The 23758-nt window shown below is 39.8% G+C and overlaps 1 protein-coding gene across 2 annotated transcripts in view; it reads left to right on the top strand.

Moving 5' to 3' along the window:
* The first annotated feature begins 300 nt into the window (after positions 1-300).
* GOLIM4 (golgi integral membrane protein 4) overlaps positions 301-23758 on the top strand; it is a 63724-nt gene continuing 40266 nt past the window's right edge. For both annotated transcript variants that reach the window (XM_060767569.2, XM_060767568.2), the window contains exons 1-2: positions 301-1199; positions 22271-22345. In XM_060767569.2, coding sequence (XP_060623552.2) covers positions 1013-1199; positions 22271-22345 — 262 coding nt within the window. In that variant the 5' untranslated portion in view covers positions 301-1012. The remainder of the gene's footprint in view (positions 1200-22270; positions 22346-23758) is intronic.

Raw genomic sequence — 23758 nt, 5'->3', positions numbered from 1 at the left:
GGGTATTGCAGCCAGACGCGTGCACTCCCCATGCGTTCAAGCCTACAGAGGAAAGACCAAAGAAGCAATAGACAGAGAGAGAGAGAGGGGAGGCGCGTCTGCCCGCCCCTCGTGGAAATCCCACGCGCCGCCCCCTTCCTATGAGTTCCAGACTGGAATGGGAGGGGAGGGGGAGCGGGGCTGGAGCGTCCGAGACGGACAAGGGCAGCATCCAATGGGCGCCGTGGCTGCCCCTCGGGGAGGAGGGGAGCCAGGAGGGGCTTCGCCCAATGAGGCCGCGTCCAGAGCGGGACTTCCTTTGGGGAGGGAGGGGGGAGGAGGCGGGAATCCCGCAGTTGAGCCGCGGAGGTGACACGTAAGTGCGGGGCTGGAAGGCGGCCAGGGCGACCCAGGAGGAGGAAGAGGCGCCCCCTCCCACCCAAGGGGAAAAGTTGCCCTTGAGAGAGAGAGAAAGGAACTTTTAGCCTGAGGGGGGAGGCAGAGGGAGGGGGGAAGCCCCGGTTGGAGAAGGGGTCTCCGGGAGGCAGGCAGCTAGGAGCCCGCCTGCAACAGGAGAGAGACAAGAAGGGGGCAAGTCAGGTGGGCCAGCTGGCCAGGAACAAAAGAGACCTTGGGGGCCATAACCTTGGGATTTGCCCTTAGGAAGCCCCTCCTCATAAACAAAAAAGTATTTTCCTAAAGAGGAGAGATCCAATCTGGGATGCCTTCTCTCTCCTAAGCATCCTAAGTGGATAGAGTCCCATCCAAAGGGCAAGAAGCATTGAGAAGAGCTCAGCTTCAGCCTCCTTTGGCCTGACTCTTCTTCACTGGCCACTTTGCCCTGTCTGCAGGATGGCCTGAGATGCCTGGCGAGGCTTGAGGCCAAAGGGGTTATAGTTAGGGCCAGGGTCTATGGCCCAAGCTTGTTTCTTCTGGTGGCCTCACTCCTGGTGCCCTTGCCCCATGCGGAGGGTTGCCTAAACACTGAAGTCTAGAGGCGGACAAGCTCCTGGATTCCCCCAAGGGAAGGACTATGGGCAACGGGATGTGTTCCCGAAAGCAGAAGCGCATCCTGCAGTCCCTCTTGCTCCTCACCGTGGTCTTCGGCTTCATCTACGGGGCTATGCTCTACTACGAGCTGCAGAACCAGCTCAAGAAGGCGGAGGCCGTTTCCATCAAGTACCAGCAGCACCAAGAGGCCCTTTCAGCACAACTCCAAGGTAAAAGAAGTTGCCTCTCTCTGATCGACCAAAGCTCCACCCAGGTCCTGGCATCTGGAAGGTCTACCACAGTGGTTCCCAACCTTTGGGCCTCCGGGTGTTTCAGACTTAAGCTCCCATAGTTCCTGACAGCTGGTAAGCTGGTTAGGATTTCTGGGAGTTGAAGTCCAAAACACCTGGAGGTCCAAAAGTTGGGAACCACTGGTCTACAAAGTTCTTTTCATCTTGAGGGTGCATCCACACCAGGCATGGGCAAACTTGGGCCCTCCAGGTGTTTTGGACTTCAACTCCCACAATTCGTGAGAGTTGAAGTCCAAAATACCTGGAGGGCCCAAGTTTGCCCATGCCTGGTACAGTTTGGCATCACTTTAACTGCCATGCCTCAGTGCTGTGGAATCATGCGAGTTGCAGTTTTCCAAGATGTTTAGCCAACTCTGCCAAAGAGCTATGACTCACATGATTCCACAGCATTAAACCATGACAGTTAAAGTGGTGTTGAAACACATTATTTCCACAGTGTAGATGCAACCTTAACACCCTCATCCAACTTTTATAGCCCATGTGTCAACACTTGTTATATAGCCCATGTGTCAACACCTTTATAGCCCATGTGTCAACACCTGTTGCTCCAACCTCTGCTTATGTATGTACAATTACACACTCTTTGAAAAAAGTTAAACAACTCGGGGAGTAAAAGTAGAGTTGCAAATACATTATCACACATCATTGTTTCTATTTACCATAACTTCCGGTCTGAATTTGTGTTTGTGACTAAATGAGTCAATTGGTGATAGAACTGACCACATTTATACTGATCACTTAATGCAGTTAGAAGACAGCTTGACAATGTTTAGATGATGCATGTGAGAAATGTGTGAAGGAATGCAGCATAAGGGCTTTAAACAGAAATTAGCGAAGTCCAGTGATATTCTTAAATTGGGCCCATAATGTGAATCAGTATGCCTAAGTGTAAACCACATTGCATGGCGAAACTGTGTGTTGTTCCACACATGTGAATTGTGATGTTAGATCATAGAGTTGGAAGAGATCCCAAGAGCCATCCAGTCTAATCCCCTGCCATGCAAGAACATACAAACAAAACACCTCAAAAGATGAGCAACTAGCTTCTGCTCAAAAGCCTCCAGAGAAGGAAACTCCACCACACTCCCAGGCTCTTACCATGAGGAAGTTCTTAATGTTTAAACAGAATTTCTTTTCTTCCAGTTTGAATCCATTGCTTTGTGGGTTCCAACATGGCAGTGAAGTCACAGATACTGCAGATCCTGGAGCCAGTTTGAGACCAACTTTGGTGGTGCATATAAACACAATCCAGGCCTTGAACTGGTTCCAGAATTTATAATCATCTGTGCAGTGAAATTGTTACCTCCTCAGTGGTAACAACCTAAGTGGTCAGTGTAACTGTACCCTTAATTTAGAATGGTCTTGCCAAACCATTGAGAGATGGTTGAGAACGAGGGCCCCATCTACACTGCCCTATCATGCAGTTTTAGAATTAAGTTTAACTGCAGTGAGCTGGATTATATGAGTCTACACTGCCAAATAATGCAGCTCAACTGCATCCTGAGACTGCAGTATAGGACAGTGTAGATGGGGCCTAGATGTGCTGAACATGGTTGAGAGCTGTTAAATCAGGGTCTGTCTAGATTCAGCATTTTTTCCCATAACATTCTTCACATTCCCACGAGCTCTGCGCTGCTTGATAGGCATCTTTGAAAATTCAATTTGTTTCCTGTAAAGCAGCGGGTGTGGAATGAGTGGCCAAGACAGATTTATCAAAGGGGCATTTGGAGCAAGTGCACCATAGCACTTCATGATTGCTGTTGCTCGACTCATGTACATACTCTTGTGCTGAGTTGTCATAAAGTCTAGGGGAATTGGGAGAGGGAAGTCTTTCTCTGCCCCTTTACAGGGTTTGGCAGCAGTTAGTACCCACTTCATTTCCATTTTGTAGCTGTAGAAGTGAGTAAAGAGCCTGAGACCACTGCTTCTGAGTTATTGGTTTAGTCATGCTGACTGGTTCAAGGGGGAAATGCCCAGACTTTGCCCCTTTTCAGGCCTGAACAGGTCACAGGGATTGTTGTTCTTTGCCCAGCAGTGGCATTATGCCTAACTCACTCAAAGCCCAAAGCCAGGCATCCAATGCAGGTATGCCTCCTTCTGGAGGGTTTTACTTTTTGGAACTTTTCTAGAGCAGTGGTTCTCAACCTTTGGGTCCCCAGGTGTTTGGCCTACAACTCCCAGAAATCCCAGCCAGTTTACCAGCTGTTAGGATTTCTGGGAGTTGAAGGCCAAAACATCTGGGGACCCACAGGTTGAGAACCACTGTTCTAGAGTCTCACTCTAACTTTTTTGGCCCTTCATGTGCTTTTGGAGTCCAACTTTCTTTAGCACCAGTGAGTGTGTCCAGTGATTGATAAAGATGAAAACTGTATTCCTAACAACTTCTACAGAACTAAACAACTTCTTTAATGCACTAAAGTCATCCCAGCCATCGCCACATCCTGTAGTGAAGGATTCGAATATTTAATGTTGCACTCTGCAAAGAATTTCATTTCAATCAGCTCTAGTAGTTGAATAATGCTGATATCTGATAATATTCAAGAGGGGATTTTTGATTCATTTAATGCTATTCATAATTTAATTAATATATTTTGTACCATACTTCTATTATTTTGATTTGTAAAGTCCACTTTTATTACATTTATTGAAACATATTTAAGCCACTCTTCATCCTGCTGGATTCCAGGGTGATGTAGAAAGAAATTTAAAATGATCTAATATATTTTAAAAAGCTTAAACAAACAAAAATGGCAACAGACACAATAAGACAGAATCAACTAACTAAAATGACTTGGCAATCAGAAATTTATTTTTTATTAATAATTTTTAATCTCTAAAAATAACAGCAAATCCACAAATAGACAAACCAAGAATATAAACCATAAGACAAAATTCAAAAACAAAAGCAGCAGAGATACATTTTTAAAATATTTATTTATTTACCCTATTTATATATTGCCTTTCTCAACCCCGTAAAGGACTAGTCACACCTTTTGTAGGAAGGGTATTTCATAGTTGGGATGCCACAGCAAAAATGCCTCTTTGCTTATCTCGTACATCCTGCATGCAAGCAGTAGCTCCAGGTGGAGGTGTCTTTGTAAAGGGAGCGCTGGCATCAACTCTACCTTATCTTGATGTTTTTGCAGAAAGAGCTGGGCATGTTTCCTGGAGTCACTGCTACTAATTTGTGTGGCACAACTGGTGGCATAATTGACATGGTCTGGGGGAACAGACACATGTGGCATGCAACAGTAGCAGGAGGAAGAGCAGACTCCGAGTGCCACTCTCTCCACTGCCTTGATGGCTTGGCCAACTCTTGCATGAACCCTCCTCCCTCTCACCCCTCTTATAGTGTCTGTTAAAAATAATGTGTGGCAGCAAATCATCTGTGAATAACTACATTTGTGGAAGTTAAACCCATAAATATAAAATGGTTACTATATTATTATACAGTGTTGTTCCCAACATAATTATATACTGTGATAATTGTGTCATACCATATATATGTCACACATATGTGCTATGCAATATCTTGTGTCTGTCTGTTGTTGTTCATTCGTTCAGTCGTCTCCGTCTCTTCGTGACCTCATGGACCAGTCCACGCCAGAGCTCCCTGTCGGCCGTCACCACCCCCAGCTCCTTCAAGGTCAGTCCAGTCACTTCAAGGATGCCATCCATCCATCTTGCCCTTGGTCGGCCCCTCTTCCTTTTGCCTTCCACTTTCCCCAGCATAATTGTCTTCTCTAGGCTTTGCTGTCTCCTCATGATGTGGCCAAAGTACTTCAACTTGTGTCTGTTATATAACTGTAAATCTATTGATACTTATAAATTAACCCAAATGTTGTAGAACCCAATTCCTTGGAAAAGTTCCTTTTTTGTGACAAACTTGACATCAAATTACTTTAGGTCCTTTGGTGGCAGCCCTTTTGTCTCGCACTTTACTATTCCTGCAATCTTGGGCAGAATGAAATGAGAATTGATGAAGCACCCGGTGCACTATCATATGTGACTGGCATACTTTGTTGTATTTGGCAGATTAGACATTGCAGGCTTGCAATTCCTTACCTTCAGTTTGTTTCCAATCACAGTTTTTTTTTCCTGAAAAAAAATTGTTCAGAGTAAGCTTGCATTTGTGTCAGGAGTGACTTGAGAAACTGCAAGTCACTTCTGGTGTGAGAGAATTGGCTGTGTGCAGGGGATGCTTAGATGTTTTTGATGTTTTACCATCTTTGTGGGAGGCTTCTCTCCCAAAAGGATGACCCTACATGGGGAGTTGGAGCTGACAGAGGGAGCTCAGCCTGCTCTCTACCTGGATTCGCACCAGTGACCTGTCAGTCAGCAGTCCTACTGGCACAAGGGTTTAATCCATTGCACCACTGGGGGCTCTGGTGAGGTTGAGAAAGAGTGATTTGGCCAAGGTTATTTACTTGGTTTTATGGCTTTTTTAATGTCAGGAGAAACTGCAAATCACTAAGCAAGGAGTTGAATCCTGTTTTCTGGAATCCTAGTCCAGCACTGAAATCACTACAGCATGTGTCTCTCTTGTAGTCCATAGAGATATAAATTTAATTTACCAAAACATCAATGTGTTCTAACCTTCAAGGCATATAAAGTAACATTTGAACTAGAATTTGATCCTAGATTTTGAGACCATAGTAGCTGAAGCATGCTAATTGGAAAAGGTAGTTCCAGGCCCCCAAACAATTGACTAATGTCTTTTGTTTACTGCTGATGTGAGAGTAGAATGTACTTCCATGCGTTGTTTTTGTGAAAATTAATGTTCCACGAAGTAATTACAGGGAGAGGAATGTGGAATGTAATAAAATAAATAAGATTAGATCTTCATTTTGTAATAACATAATACATGTAAATATTGACTTCTCATTTTCTGTAGGTGATTGTATTATATGTAGATGAATATTGGAAACAGTAATGGTAGTGAGAGTAATAAATGCAGAGTTAAGTGATAAATTGTAAAAATAATAATTGGAATCCGTAGCATTTTTATGGAGTGTGAACAGTGTTCTGCCACTTTGTGTGATCTCAAGAAAACTGAGAAAGCTCATTGCCCCTGACCACTGCTGCCACTAGTGATGCCACACCAGAGAGAGAGAGAGATAGTAAATGGTGTCAGTGCTCCTTTTAGGTTCTCCTAGAATGGATTAAGCTCTTGACTTTTGACACTGTAGTCAGAGAAGGGGATGGCTCCTTTTTGGATAAGATTTTCGGTACATTGGCCTGTGTGTAAGCTAACCCAGTTTTGATTCAAAATGATGGACAGTCATGCGCATATAGGATAATGTTGAAAAAGTATACATACTAGATTACTGTGATGCCTTCTTAGTTCGTGTTGACTGTTATATTGTAGAGCCCAACCACATTTGATGGGATCATTGGTGAAATGAAGTCTCATCACCTTTTATTTATTATTTATTTTCTATATTTATATATCGCCCTTCTCAGCCTTTCGGACAACTCAAATCAGTGAAATTTCATTTGCATCCTATCTTTCATCTAATAAGCTAAAGGCAGAATTGCTCTCTTGTTGCCCACTTTATGGTCATGACACCCTAGTGAGGTAGGTGAGGCTGAGTTAGATTGATGTGCCCAAAGTTATACATTAACGTTTATGGCAGATTGTGAATGTGATCTTGAATCTCTGAAATCCCAGTCCACCATTCTCACACACATTGGTATCTTAGAATCAGAAATGTCTGAGGAATTCGTTTTTTGCAAATTCTTCTGTAAAATGAAGTGGTCAGTATCTCTTGATCTAATTTGTAAACCATATATATATCTCATTTGAGTTTCCAATTTTTCTAAAAAAAAATTCATGCAGTTCTGGTAGCCAGGGTTCATTAAACTAAATTTTGTAATTTCTGGTGTTAAGGTTGCATTTGAACTTGTTAATAATTAACAAGGTGAAAGTACATTGTCCAAAATGTTTCCCAAGTTGAAACGTCCTGGTACAATTTACAATGAAAAAATCTGTGTCTACCAAACTCCTATGTACGAAAATATAAAAGAAATATTTTAGCTCAGGTTTGAGAGTGTGGCAGATGGGCCACTCTGGCAGCATGGCATGTTTGTCCAAATCTATTTGAAGAGCATTTTCTGGAAATGAACATCCTGTTCCTTTGTGAAGTTAAAATTCCTCGGCCACCAGCTGCTTGTGCCAAATTGGAAAATACCATGCTTCTGAAATTTTCAGGTATGGGAAACTTTGGCCCCTTGCTATTTTTCTCTCAAGCAAAGGTTTTTTTTCCTTATCAAAATAAGCAAATATACAAAAGGCCGCCATACAGAAGCAGTCAGCCAGAAGAGCAACAGATCATGGATCACAGAGCAGTGTATCCAAGAAAGTATTCCCATTTTTTTTAATACAGATTAATTAAACTCCCATTGTGCCCTGCCAAGCCTTTTGTTCAGACTGAGAATTTGGCTGGAGTACACTAAAGGGTGATTCTTCATCAGCAGATAGTTTGTGGGGACAGATTATGAAAATGTTTGGTCTTTGGCATTAATATGCAGGTTGTTGCTTGGTCAAATGATTATCAGTTTGCATATGTAGTCCATATGCATGGACCACATATGGTGGGTACTATGGTTCAGCACCATGTGTGTCTGGATGAACAGCTACTAAGCCAGTTTGGTCCATATTGTGTGGCACTGAGTAGTCTGGTGGCTGGATGAAATCTCCATGGCCACTTTTACCTTCTCCCTCCTTCAGTTGGCTTTGCAGCAATCACTGAGCATTAAATTGCCAGTGGATATCACTTGCCACATCCGCTGATGCAGGCTGGAGTGCCAGAGCTGTGCAGGTGAGGGGAGGGGGCAGAGCAGGAATCACTTCATCCTTTCCCTTCCTGTCCCTGATTGTCAAGTTTCTGCATTCAGCATCAGTAGAAGATAAGAGTGACAAGCACTGATGATTTTGCACCCAAAGATAGACACTAAGCTGTGCACCATAGGGGAAGATAAATGCTGTCCCCTGGCCCCAGGTTTGCAGAGTCTATGGAAAGTTGGATGGCTGTATGAATAACCACGGCCATTTCCAGATATGAACCATATGAACCTATTCACACTGTCACAAAGTGGTATCTCAAAACTTTCTTTAATGTGGGACAAGGTCACATTAAGCAGCCTTGATGAATATATTACAGATGGGCCCTATATGTCATGTGGACACCACAGAGTCTATTCACCCCCCTGCTCAAACTTCATTTGGCATGTGTGGATGAGTCTTCAGTCTCCCTTCTCTACTAGGCAGTTTTCATTATCTCCTTCACTTCCTTGCAATTTATGAAGGCATGGCTAGTCCTTTGCCTTGTCTCCCTGCCTCCTACACATGATCATTACTTTTTCACCCTGAAGGTCACCTCAGGTAGGAGAGGATAATGAAGACTCTGGAGAGGAAAGCTAAGAGGAACTTTCTAAACTTAAATAACCCATTTGTCCTGGTTGACTGAACAAATACCATGGGGTTATTCTTATGTCCTACCTGTGCAAATATTCAATGGAAGGGAGATATCTACTAATAAAAAGATTCTATTCTTGTAAAGTTGACCTTTTCTAGCAATAATTTCAAGAGTCTGCAAGACTTTGCACGCACATGCAGGTATTCACTTGACCATTTTTTTGAGCTTTGATCTACCCATGCTAATAATAGTAATGAATATTCTCAAAATAAAAGAGTAGCAGCCTACAAGAAAGTCTATATACTTTCAGGGTGTTTATCAAATATAGCATGTGTTTGGCATCCTGTAGTTGGAGGGATTCTTTGCACACACCCAAAGCAGAAAATTTCCTCTCTTAGTGATATCTGGAATTCTGAAATCAAAACCCCCAAAATTTTCCACATGGGTAGCTGGGAGGTGGGTTTTTGTGTGTGTGTGTGTGTGTGTGAGAGAGAGAGAGAGACTTTTGCATTCTGATGGTTTTATTCTACACAAGCTTTGTTTCATTATTTTAAATAGTATTTATTATTTAAATTATTTGTTCCATTATTTAAAATATTCTATATAAAATAATCTTTAGACCAGTGGTTCCCAACCCTTTTTTGACCAGGGACCACTCTTCAACATTAGTATCAACAGTGTTACGAATCAGATTTTAGTCAGCTTTAGATTCAGTTTGGTTATTTGGAGTGCTGATTCAGAAAATTGCATTGGATAGACCACATCGGCTGTAGTTTCTGACACAGAAATATGCCATCCAGTAGTCACCATCTGCTTACCCATATTTAATAAGCCTCTGCACTATAAGAGGATTTTGCGAGACCAGTCGCTCTAGTTGCCACAATGTAGTAACGGTGAGGTCATGGACCATATTTTAGTTTTTGTGGACCACAGGTTGGAAACCATTTCTTTAGACTATGTGTAATTATGTATATATGAGACAAATGAATTTCATGTTTAGACTTGGGTCCCATCTCCAAGATAATTCAGTATGTATGTGCAGGTATTCCAAAATCTGAAAAATCCAAACTATGGGATACTCAACCTGTACATCCCTTTAAAAAGTCCATCTGCATGCAGAGAAATGACATGGCTTCGTCCTTGCTCAAAAATTGTATTGTATGTGCCTTTATTAAAGAGTGGGTATGTTTCTCACATTCAAAATATTATTTATATAGCATTAATGGGTGACTTGACTAAATTTGAAATATAAAAGAAAATAATTAAATTGTGTTCTGCAAGGACTTACTCATGAAGACTCGCATGCTATGACATTTTACTGACATTTAAAGCATATATAACTGTGTGCAAGATTGTTGCAGAAATCTCTATAAATAGTTACTTTCTCAATTTCCAGTCCAGACTGACCAGTTGTTTCTTTTGTGAAATGGATACTGATGTAATTTTGGAAGTGCAGGAATGTTAGCTGAGCCTGCCAAAGTGCTTTAAATAGGAGTTGCTCTGTCGTCTTGAGGAAGAATTAAAAAAGCTTGCATGCCAAAACTAGCTTTAGGAAATGTGATAGTTTGGATGGTCTAGACAGTTACCATGTTATCTTTCAGATGAAGTGGTCAAGTGAGTGATGGGGCAGGAATAAGTGAAAATCTGAAAAATAACATCAAAAGACATTCTAGGACATTTTTTTTTGTTTGCAATCCATGGAAAGATAAATCTCTGTAAAGGAAATTTCACCATATGCACCTATCTACCACCATTTCAATTTGGAAATTTCCTTGTAGTTTCTTTCCCATTAATTTTTTAGGCATTACATTCATTCTATTCCTGGATAAAAACAACCTACCCACCAAAAAAATCCAACAAATGCTACATTCAGCAAAGGACAAGAGGGATCCTCTCACTTCTGCAGGAGTCTACTGTATACCATGCAGCTGTGGACAAGTCTATGTAGGGACCACCAAGCGAAGCGCCCAAACACGAATCAAGGAACATGAAAGGCACTCCAAACTAATTCAACCAGAGAAGTCAGTCATAGCTGAGCACCTGATGAACCAACCTGGACACAGCATATTATTTGAGAACACAGAAATGCTGGACCACCACCATGTCAGACTACACAGAGAAGCCATTGAAATCCTGAAAGTATGTGGACAGTTTCAACAGAAAGGAGGAAACCATGAAAATGAACAAAATCTGGCTACCTGTATTAAAAAAACTCTAAAATTAGAACAGCACAACAACAGAGAGGAAACAAACAAGGACATCTAATCACCTCTCAACAAAAGATTGCTCCAGGCACTGCCAGGCAATCAAATGCTAATCAGGGTCGTCAGTTGAAACATTCACACCTAGCTCCAACAGACAAGAGTCCTTTGTCCCACCCTGGTCATTCCACATATATATAATCCCTTTTTCCTAGTTCCAACAGACCTCACTACCTCTGAGGATGCTTGCCATAGATGCAGGCGAAACATCAGGAGAAAATGCCTCTAGAACATGGCCATATCGCCCGAAAAAACCTACAACAACCCAACCTACCCACAGTAATTCAGGTGCCGATAGCTTTCATACTGGACTAATGCAATGCTCCCTGTGTGGGGCTGTCTTCAGAGATGACTTGGAAACTGCAGCTCATGCAAAATATTTGATGGAAACATTGCACAGAAATCTTATAATGCTTGTCTCAAAGGAATGTCATTGAGTTGGAATGTGATTAATCTTGACATTCATTCCTGAAGGGGGAAAATAATAATTTCTTCAATTTTCTCTCTGTGGTGAGAATGTCTTTCTCACTTAAAGACTTACTGATTTTTAATGCCATCAACATGTCTATGGAGTGATCATTAAAGGGTGATGTGGGCAGCTGTTGATCTCTTGGCTATATTCTGTTAGCTGGTAGATGATGTCAACATCATCATTATTTTTGTTGTTGTTATTAACAGTAATTATACTCTGCCTTAACCCCAAACCAAACCAAGAGTCAAAGCAGCTAAAATAATTACAGTAAATAGAATATAGTTAAAACACACAAAAGATTGAATTCTCTTTGTTGGCTGTGGTGTGCCTTCAGGTCTTTCATTACTGATGGCAACCCTAAAGTGAACCTAGAGTCTGCATGGTATAGTGAGTTGAGTGCTAGACCACAACTCTAGAAATCAGGAATTGAATCCTTGCCTGGCCTTGAAACCCACCATGATCAAGTTGTACTTTCACGGCCTCAGAGGAAGGCAATGGTAAACCTTGCCAAGAAAGCCCTGTGATAGGTTTGCATTAAAGTTGCCGAACATCAGAACTGACTCAAAGAATAACAGGGAAAACCTAGTTTTATTGGCTTCTTGGAGGTGAAAATGCCTGTTATATGAGAACCACTGGCCTACTGGATAGATAAGCAAACATTTCAGTGGTTACATTATTTTGGTTGCCAGTGACTGATATTGTCTTGTAAAGATATAAGAAAGTTTGTTTTTCTCTGAAAACTAACACATAGTCATTTGCTTACCTTGAGATTCCAGATTTGACCATGGTAGTACATACCCTAGTTACATCTCGACTGGACTACTGGAACACAATCTATGTAGCACTGCCTTTGAAGATAGTTTGGAAGCTTCATTTGGTACAGAGATCAGTGGCTTTGCACAGGAAGAAAACCACCCCCATGTTGCGACAGCTCCACTGGCTGCCGAGCTGATTCCAGGTTAAATACAAAGTTCTGGTCATTACCTTTAAAACCCTAAACAATACAGGTCCAGACTATCTAAGCTCCTGCCTCTCCTTATACAAACCTGCCCAATCGCTACTTGCATTTGGCAAGACCCTCCTTGCAGTCCCGCCTCCGTTTTGGTTGGTGGGGACGAGAGAGAGGTCTTTTTGGAACTGCCCCACCTCTGGACTTCTTTTCTGAAAGAGATTAGCATGGCCCCCACACTCCCCTCTTCCAAGAAATTATTAAAAACCCATCTATGCGCTCAGTCTCATGAGGAATAGCATGTTTAACCACCTGGCTTCCTGAGAGAGGAACATTTAATGGAAACAGCTTTTTAATTATGGATATGAATTTTAACTTATCGGCTCTGTTTTTAATATTTACATGAATAGTTCATTTGATTGTTTTTATTGATTTGTTATTGTTTGTTTTAGTTACTTGTGTTATATTACTCAGTGTGTTTATTTATTATGTAAGTCTGGCATCGAATGGCTGCCATTTTAATTGCAAGCCGTCCCGAGTCTGTGGTGGGGAGATGGGACGGTATACAAAATTATTACTGTAGAGTCTCACTTATCCAACATAAATGGGCCAGTAGAACGTAGGATAAGCAAAAAATGTTGGATAATAAAGAGGGATTAAGGAAAAGCCCTTTAAATGTCAAATTATGTTATGATTTTATAAATTAAGCACCAAAACATCATGTTTTATAACAAATTGACAAAAAAAGCATTTCAGTACATGTTAACTTTATGTAGTAATTACTGTGATTATGAATTTAGCACCAAAATATCACAATGTATTGAAACAGCAGTGGATTCCGGTGGGAGGCAGATTGTGTTGGATAATACATAACGTTAGATGCGAGAAGGTTGGATAAGTGAGACTTTACCACATTAAAGTTATTATTATTATTAGACTGCTAAAACTAAGTTGTACATGTTTGCAGGCATTCACCTGACCATTTTTGAGCTTTGAACTACCTATGCTAATAATAGTAACAAAAATTCTCAAAATAAAAGATTTTTTTTTAAAAAAAATCTTCATAGATCAAGTTTTGTTTCCTGGAAAGCCAGAGCCTACTGTAAAATACTAACCTGTAATCTGTATCCGAGGCAGGCAAATAATACTATGAGCTACTAACTTACTATAAAAACTAGTACATATCTCTTGTTCAAAGGGTAAGTAAAGTTGATCTGTGTATTCCTTTTCTCACAATTAATACACGGAGTAAATTCTTGACAACACAATAGAATGATATTAATAAGTTATGAAAAATTGATGTTTCTAAACATTTTTATTTGATCAATTTCAAGGTGTTGCTTGAAGATACTGTGCTACTGCCATAAATTTCAAAAAGTTAAAACTCTTGTAATTCCCCTTTGTAAGAAGAGTGAAAAAATGTGTTTATGCCTAGCCAAATGTTTTTTTTCTTTCTCTTTTTAACCAGTATTTAAAACGTTCTAATTAAATGTCAGTAAGGTTTGCTCCTGTAGTTTAGTTTCATCCCTGGAATAAGCTAATTAACAAACTAATTATTGCATTGTTCTTCAAGTCTGGCATCCCATGCAGACAGTCATCAGCACTTTACTAATTGCACTCATTAGGCATCTTAATTTATTGACAAATCCATGAAAAATTATCTGTGCTTTAGCCTCAACTTTCCTTCCTTGTTTTTGCTGTCAGCAACTGAACATTGCAGGCAGAAAAATGTTTTTATGGAATGATTCATGCATCTGTTTTTATGGATCTTTTCAGACTCTGTTGAGGGATATAGAGTCTGTGCCTGTACCTTGGGAAGTCAGACTTGGCCATGGTGGTCCACGGTCTCATTACATCCAGGATAGACTACTTCAATGTGCTCTATGTGGAGTTGCCTTTGAAGATGGTTCAGAAGCTTCAAATAGTCCAATGAGAGGCAGCCAGGTTAATAACTGGGGTGGCATACAGGGAGCACACAACTCCCGTGTTACGTCAACTCCACTGGCTGCCTGTTTGCTACCGGGCACAATTCAAAGTGCTGGCTTTGACCTATAAAGCCCTAAACAGTCCCGGCCCAGTTTACCTGTCTGAACACATCTCCCTTTATGAACCACTGCAGAAACTAAGATCTTATGGGGAGGCCCTGCTCTTGGTCCCGCCACTGTTACAGGCATGTTTGGAGGGGACGAGATACAGGGACTTCTCAGTCATTGCCCCCTGGTTATGGAACTCCCTTCCTGGCAATATTAGATCAGCCCCCTCCCTCTTGTCCTTCAGAAAGATGGTGAAGACCTGGCTGTGGGACCAAGTCTTTGGGGCAGTGCAGTGAGGCAAAATGGTGTCCCGAGGTGGTTTTTAAGCAACCTTTAATGTGTATATAAGTGATTTTAATGTTTGTATATATTTATGGTTTTATGTCCTGGCATTGAATGTTTGCCGTATATATATTGTGCTTCGCTCTGAATCCCCTGTAGGGTGAGAGGGTTGGAATATAAATGTTTTAAATAAATAAATAGTTTTGATGAGAAAATGTCATTACAGAGGACTAGAGTCAAATGATATGAATGATGAGGTTGAAGATGAGGCATAAATATGGACCTAATTTCGCCAGTGGATCTTAGTCTTTAGTTCTCGAGATGGATGTTAATTTTCAAAAAGTCTTGCCTAGCATAGCCAGTGGTTAGGAATTCTGAGGGGTGAGACTGAAAAAGAACGGAGTGACCAAAAATTAAGAAATTGTGGTTTAGATTAAAACCATGGCAATATTATTGGACAAAGACCAATCAATAGGTACTTGATTCAACTGATAAGTTTATTTTGTAGAAGAAAAAGAGCTTCTTGAAATTCTTAACCGTACTTGTGGCTAGGGAGCAACATTTCACCAAATCTTCTCCATGGGGAAGATCAGTTCCCTCAAAGGTTGTTTGGAGATGGAGTTCCCCATTAGCTGTGACAATAATGTAATTTCTTCCCTTTCCCCTAAATTGTACAAGAGGAAAACAGCATGTCATAAGTACTGGTGATGAATGCTCAAGTTGTGAACAATTAATGAAATCAGATTAATAGCTCTTACCTAACTTCACTGCACATGATGAAGGAAAAGAGTGGAGTATTTCAAACCTCAGAGAGTTTCACTGTAGAATTCATGTTATAATTCAGTTTCAAGTCCCATCATTTGTTTCTATCACTTCCTGCCATCTTGGTACAGATATTGCAGCCAGCCTTCCATATCCACAGGTGTTGCATCCATGGATTCAACCAACCACACCTCTTATTCATGTGTGTGTGTATTCCCCAAAAACAAAACATACTTTTGCTGCATGCAAAGCACTACCTTATTGTATAAACATGTCATGTTGTCGCCTCTTGCCATATCACAGATCTCCAGACTCTCCTCAATATTCATTGTAGTAATTTGCCATTTTATATAAGAGACACCCTTTTACTACATTATTGTATATAACGGGACTTGAGTATCCATGGGATTTTTGGTTCTGGATCCAAATCCCAGTGGATACCTCATCATCATCATCATCATCATCATCATCATCTTTATTTATATCCTACCACTATCTCCCAAAAGGAACTTGGGGCAGCTTTCAAGGCACTACAAGTGTGGTATATAACATAAAGAATACACAAGTATAAAAACAATGTCACATAAAAGTTATAAAAGCAACCACTATTAACACATAACATAAAAACACAGTTTGGAATGTGACTTATCTCAATTAACAACGCAATATGTTCCTAGGCATATCTTCTTTAAGAGAAAATTCAGTACTAGAGGTACATGTAATAAGGAATGAACAAAGAAATACCACAAAAAATAAAAGTTGCTTCATACATTTCAGCAAATATTTTATTCAAACTAAGGTGGGTTAACCAAACATAAGTAAACAAAAATATTTGATCCTTCTGGAGACCACTTGAAGGATTCTTCCAAAATGCATCCAGGAGTGATTTCTTTCTTTTTTTCTTTCCTTCACCAACATCCATTTTTTCTTATGTTTCTATTTTGATTCCCAAACTGATTTCACTTTTTATCTTTGTGTCACTGTTCATGCATCCTTAGTGAAAAATTTTGGAGATAGGTGCTGTTTACTTTGCCCATTGCAGATAGTCTGCATAGCTACAGTAGGATCAGCTAGGATAGAAGCCTGTTGTTTCCTAGCTCAGACTTTATTTCATTGTTTACTGGAGACAATCTGCAACCTTATCCAAGTCTCGGCTTATCTCCACTACTCTAATGTTGATCGCATTTTTTAAAAAAACCTTTCCGACAGAGGATGAGGAGAAAAAGAGTGGCTCCGTGGGCATACAAAGACATTGTAAAAAGGAGCTTCTTTGTCAGATAATTTCTTAACTGAGTTTGTATATCAGTCTGGCTACAGCAGGCTGTAATCCTAGTCCTGCACTCCCAAAAAAAGATTTTGACATGTGTTTTTCTGCTTTTTGTGCTTCCCAGAAATAGACTGTAGGTGCTGCTTTTTATCTTGAATAATATGAATTCTTACTCAAGTATCTAATCAGTTTTAATAAAAAAACATCCATTGAATATTTTTCCTTGAAAAAAAAAGAGGGGAAAGATCAAGCATAATCTTATAGCAAAATTACCCCAAGGAAGAGTTTTTAGCAGTTTCAGATATATTAGTAACCATCTCTCTCTGAGGTTTCCTGTCTGGCCGTAATTTGCTGGAAATGAAGATAAGAGCAAGAAAATTGCTAGTAAGTTTAGGAAGTGTGTTTTAATATTTTAAAGATTAGGCAACTTTCTAATTCCTTAGAAAATGAGTTCTGGTAGTGCATCAAGGATAATTTGTCATGAAATGGATTGCCAGACAAAAACGTACCATAAGTATTACAAGAAAAGGATTGTTGAAGGCTGTTCACCTCAAATAAAATTATGTTTCATATTTCATATGTCTATTTCATATCTTCCAGTCTTTAATAGGATCCTTGGGGGAAAATGGCTCCAAATGCACTTACATGTGGCCTATTCTTTTTAGATATCAAGAAAAAAGTGAAGTGGGTGAGAATGTTAAAATATGATAGGAGAAATATTGTGTGACTAGAGACAAGGAGGGATGTAAAAGCCCAAATATTACCCAAGCTCATTCATGATTTCATCTCTTACTGCATATATCTACACACCAATTTTAGACTTTAAAACCTTCCTGACTGTCATTTCAGTGACATTGGGTGACAGATCAGACTTTCACAGAGCACGGCAGCTTTGCAAAGTATCCAAAATGAATCAGCTTTCTAGGAAAGAAGAAACCTTCCCTCCCCATAGATCTCCCCTCTATGTAGCTAGATCATATGCAGAATCGCATGCAGGTATCTCAGAGTGGGATCGAATATGATGAGCATGTGGCAAACAATTACTGATAGAGTGTTATGCTATTGTTGCTCCTGTATCAACACTTTATAGATGTGGCAGCCCTTTCAAGTTTCTACTTTAAGGAAGTCTGTTTTGATTGTTCTTAATTATAAGTTGTGGTCATGAGCAAAACCTTATTAAACATTATGGATGACTTCTGAGAACATGTAATATTAATCGGATTGCATTATTGTGGTCCTAGGAAGCATTTGCTAGAGCAGTGTTCCTCAATATGTGTTGTTCCCCAGCCTTTTGCAGATTTCCTGAGAGTTTCCAGAAAACAAGGAAAGAAATAGTTGTCACTACTGGGCACCAGTATGTGACTGGTCCCTCACACCTTGAAAAATGTCAACCCCCATCAGATAGCCTGAGGAGGATTGTGCTAGACCCATATTATCCAGGGTACTAGGCATAGTCAAGCAGGTTTGGCCCAGCTGTCTTGCTGCTTGAGACAGTAACCAAAGTGCTATATCAGCCTCAGCACTTTCACTTCTAGACAAAAAATGCAGTGGTGATATGCACCACTCTCACCCAAGAAGAGGGCAAAAAACAAGATAGCTGTGGCTGCTGTTCTCATACCCAAATTCAAAGAAGAGTCCTGCAGCAGTACTACCGTCTACTCACACTTTGATAAAGGAGGAGGATGCCACGCCAATCAAGCTAGAACCTCATAAATCTCATGACACCATTGTTTTACTAAAATGGAAAGTGCAACAGCTGTAGTCCCTGCTCATAGAGTAGAGCAATGTTGACCTTGTGGAGAAAGTTTGGGAGAGGAGATAGAAAATTTGCCACTTCTAATATGCTGTCACATGGGGAGTTTTTCCATGGAGGCTAGTGGCAGAGCTGATGCTTGTGGTGGTGGTTGTATACCTTCACGTCATTTTTTACCTACAGAGGTGATTTTTTTCAGAGGGGTTTGACAAGAAAGTTTATCTTGCTCATGGCCACTCAGCAGTTTTCCACATCTGACCAGGGATAGAAACCCTAGAGTTTAGGGTTAAATTCTTGCAGTTGTAGCACTGTGCCAAGTTGGCTCTTGAACCCGTAATTTAAGAAGACTCAACTGGAGTCCACCTCATTCATAGCAATGAAAGAGGCTGTGGTTATGGCTAACTGAAATCCCATTGAGTTGATAAGGATCTTTCTTGTTGCATTGTGGTTTCTGTCTCCAACAGTATCCAGCCTTTTTATCCCCAAGAGGATACAGGGAATCTTTTCCTCTTGGGGATGCAGGATGTACATTAGTGATGTTGTTTGTCCTAAGAACCTGGCAATAAAATGTCCCTTGCCCCTGAATAAGGCTTCTGTAGCTAATAACCATCAATAGACCTCAATCTCTTCCCCTCTCCTAAAGCCACACCAGTTTGATGCTTTGGAAAAGTAAAGGTAGTCCACTCACTGTGTTCATTATCAGATATAAAAATTACAGTAATCATATGAGTCTGCAATACAGAAGTTCTTAATAATGTCCATTCTGATGAACAACCGAGCCAACCCATTTTAGAATGGAAAAGATAGACTCCAGAAGTGATGAATAAGCTCTTGGTTTTCAAGAGCTCTTTCTGCCAAGTGGAAAATTTTTTGGAGGAATACGGATTTTGCTTGTACAGTGGGTCTGTTTTGTAAGCAGACATACAAACAGCTAAATGAAGCTACACATCTTCATTGATGTTTACTTAAGATTCCACTTCTCATCTGTTTTTCTCAAAAAACTAGAAGTAATAAAAAGTAAAAATTAATTTTATTGGCTTTGTTGTTCCCCATTCTGTAACACTTGGAAGCTTTGGCAATATAGCTTCCAACTGATGTAATGGGTTAGTCATTTCCTAAAGGCTGATTTTTGGTGCAACCTGACTTTTTTAGAATGTTCACAGCACAGAGAAAATATTCTTATTAAATCATTCTTTATTAGAAGGATAGCTGTGTTTGTATGTTAAAGCAATAAGAATAGAGTTAATATGGCATCTCAAAAGGAAGCAGATTTATTATAGCTTGGACATGGTGCTCATATAGTTTAATTTCATACTATTTTAAGATGCTGTGGGACTCTTGGGATTATTTTGTTGTTATTTTCATTCCTACTACTTTAAGTTTTAGAGAGACGGACCTATAATTCACTTTCAAGTACACAATTTATGTAGTGAAAGGTCGAATTTAGACTTGATTAAGAAGTGCATGAAAACTCGGGCTCATCTTCCCATGAGGTCATTGTAAGCAAAATAGAGATCAAAAAGAAAATACTAGTCTTATATATCAACCTCTCATTTATGCCAAAGGTGAGAATATTCACACACCCCCCCCCCCAAGTGTGGTACTGCAGCTCCTACTATCCATAACTATGGTAGTGGTTTAAGTTGCTGTGACTTGGAGTTCAACAGTTTCAGAAGAGCAAACTACTGTAATTCTCAACCTCTCTTCTCCAGCTGTATTCCTAGAGTGAAATCACCATCCCACAGTCATTTTCATTCTTGGACAGTTGCAGTAATTTGTCACTGACTGTTAGGTTAATTGATTTGGTAAAAGTGGTAGATAGTATTTTCATGGCCTATTTAGAAATATCCAAGTGGCATCAAGGAAGCTGAAGCTAGAGGACTGAGTGAGTGTTTTGATCGGAAAATGATCTGTTTGTTGCTTTATTGAAAATGTTCCAAATATAAAGACCTGGAAGCATAACAACATCAGACCATTGCACTCAGCCTCTTTTTCATTTAAGATAGTAAGGATGGAAATGTTTCATGGAGTTAAGGACAAGCTGAACAGCTGTTTAAATTAAGATAGGACCCTGTAAATCTTCCATGGTCTTGTCTTAATGCAGACAGCTGCTCTGCTTGTAAATTGAATGAATATTTTCTTTGAAGATGGGATGTAATAACTTGTGATTGCAGTCATACTCATAGTCAGTTGGCTTCATGAAATCAACAGGATGGTCAGAGAAAGGAAGAAATAATGATCCCCTTTTTTGCAATGTCACAAATTGCAGTTGGTGGTTATAGTTGTTCAGACACATGGCCATAAACCATGTTGTATCAAACCAATTGCCTATGAAGTCCAATATTCTGTTTCCTATGTTGGCCAACCAGATAATAGTTCAAAGCTTTGAAGCAAGGCATGAGTCCACTGGTCCTTCTTGCTATTGATTTTTGGTTCCTGTTTATGCTGCCTTTGATCTTTGAAGTAGTATGTGATCCTGACCTCAGTGGATTTGTGTAATGTCCAACTGAGAATGTAGATGTCATCACATCTTATAGAGTTCATACTTCTGTGGTGGTAAAGAGTACCCCTTGCAATCATGGAGTGAATTGTGCACACAGTGTGATAGCTTGCAGTACAGTTCACACTTAACAGTAAAACCACATTATGGTTTGTTGAAATCTATCCCAATCTGCCTAAACAATTCCTTACAAACGAATTTTAAAAAACTGTAAAAAAAATCAGTTGGAAACCATAGTTTGTTGAGAGAATATGAAGTCTACCATGTTTAAACCATGGTGGTTGGTCACATTCATACTGAGACATTAGCTTTTCCTTGCCTTGTTTTCTTAGGTGTTTACCCTGAAATATGCAGAGAAGAGGGAACAGGCCAGAAGTTAGGAAATTAACTGGTTTGTTTGTTTATCTCTGCGACAATCTGTGGTTAAAGCAATAAGTCATGGATAGCCTTAACTATGGCTTGATTCAGCAATTGATATTATGAAGTCTTGAAGATGTTTTTGGAGTGCATCTAACCAGTGGTTCTGCTGGATACATCTGTTGAGAGTTTTAGCCCCAAAACATCTTGAGGGCCACATGATTGATCCTCTAGGTTAAAGAGATGTGAAGATGCAAACATGTTGGATGTTTGTGCAGAGAAGAGGGAAGATAGAGGCTGTATTTTTTCCTACTTTGTCATATTACATTCCTTTCTTGTGCTACAGTAGAAAAGAACATACATAATGAGACTGAAAAAAATTGTGTATGTGTGTGATTTACTACTATATCACTTCATGGATAGTGACCACATTTTGATGACTGTCACAGTTTATTCATTCTTTGGGCAAACATTGACTCAACATTCTTTTGCTTTCTTCATTTGCATTATGTACATAAGGTGTAACCCTCAATTCCATTATATACAAATATAATTTGGAAATGCATAAGCCATCTTCTCTCAGCTGACAGCACTAGAGGGGAAAATGAAGCCATGGTTCAATCTTCTGAAACCATGAAACAATCTACATCATTGTATTGTTGAAGGCTTTCATGGCCGGAATCACTGGGTTGTTGTGAGTTTTTTGTGCTGTATGACCATGTTCTAGTAGCATTATCTCCTGACGTTTTGCCTGCATCTATGACAGGCATCCTCAGAGGTTGTGAGACTAACAAGGGGTTGGTTTTCTCCCTGGTCCATAAATATGCATTTCAGAAACATCTATGTTTTTATTCCACTCTCTTGAAACTTGTACTTTTCTCTCCAAAACTGACTCTTATTTTATTTACATTTTTATTTTTTTCCTTTTCCCCCCAGTTGTGTATGAACACCGGTCAAGACTGGAAAAATCTTTACAGAAAGAGAGACTTGAACATAAGAAAGCAAAAGAAGGTAACATTTTACATTTCAAATGGACAATCAAATGTTTCAGCACACCCATTTCTTTAAGAGGAATCCAAAGTTTTTCATGATTGATGCAAGAAAAGGCTTTGCCATAATCTATAAAACACAGTCTGATTTTCTTCTGAGATTCTTTTGTGTTGATTTTCTCCCTATAGCTTGAAGCAGCTCTACTGGTATACCTGCTGTTCCTGATAATTTTTTTCTCCCAAGTGCCCTGAGTGCATCTTCCCACTTCACTCTATTTAAAAGGATTCTTGGGCCACATCTGTCATCCTTTTATCTATTTTATATAGTTCTTCCATGTACTGTTTCAGTCTGTTTTTTAAATTTATCTTCTGTTTCTCTGTATTTATTATTATATTAGCTCTCCTTGTCCCTGCACACAAGTAGCTGAACAGTTGTATTCAGGGTTCTGACTCTATTTAAGCAAACTTTTGCTTCTCATCTGTCCTTTGCTGCTTGAAGAGTTTTACCTGACATCCAATGGGGTTTTTATTTGTTATTGACTGCAGATAGTGTCTTTTTTGCATTCCTCTCTAATGATGACCCTGATTTCAATCTAGTTTTTCTATTTCCCAGTCAATTAGGCTTAATAGTACCAATCTGTTTTTGTTTTTTTTACATTTTCTACTAGTCTGTTTCTTTACATTTTCTAATGCTGTTCAAAGAAGGAAAGTCCGCCACTCTTCAAGGCTTTCTGTTCAACTGCTGAATATCTCTTACCATCAAGATTTTCCCCCACATGATTTGGATGTTTTTTCCCCTTGTAGTTTTAATCCTAATTGGTTTGTAGTATTTGAAGAAGCAGAAAACAAGCATGATCCATCTTCTATATGACATTCCCACTAAATATTTAAAAATGACTATTAGTTCAGCCTTCTCTTCAACAAATATACCCAGCTTCCTTAGTTATCTATAACAGAGCTTAGTTGATAGACCAGGGGTCCTCAAACTTTAAAAAGGGCCAGGTCACGGTCCCTCAAACTGTTGGAGGGCCGGATTATAATTTGGGGGGAAAAATGAATGAATTCCTATGCACGCTGCACATATCTTATTTGTCATGCAAAAAATACTTTAAAAACAATACAATAATTAAAATGAACAATTTTAACAAATATAAACTTATTAGTATTTCAATGGGAAGTGTGGGCCTGCTTTTGGCTGACAAGATAGGATTGTTATTGTTGTTGTTGTTGTTGTTGTTGTTGTTGTTGTGTGCTTTCAAGTCATTTCAGACTTAGATTGACCCTGAGTGAGGGCCGGGTAAATGACCTTGGAGGGCCGCATCCGGCCCCCGGGCCTTAGTTTGAGGACCCCTGTGATAGACCTTTTATCATCTTGTTTGCCTTCCACCTGATGCATTCAAGTAAAGCCCTTTTGAACTGTTATGCCCAGAACTAC

The sequence above is a fragment of the Anolis sagrei genome, chromosome 3 (genome assembly GCF_037176765.1).
Source record: "Anolis sagrei isolate rAnoSag1 chromosome 3, rAnoSag1.mat, whole genome shotgun sequence".
Lineage (NCBI taxonomy): Eukaryota > Metazoa > Chordata > Lepidosauria > Squamata > Dactyloidae > Anolis > Anolis sagrei.
Note: the sequence above shows the minus strand (reverse complement) of the source record. Positions and strands in the feature narration are given on the sequence as shown.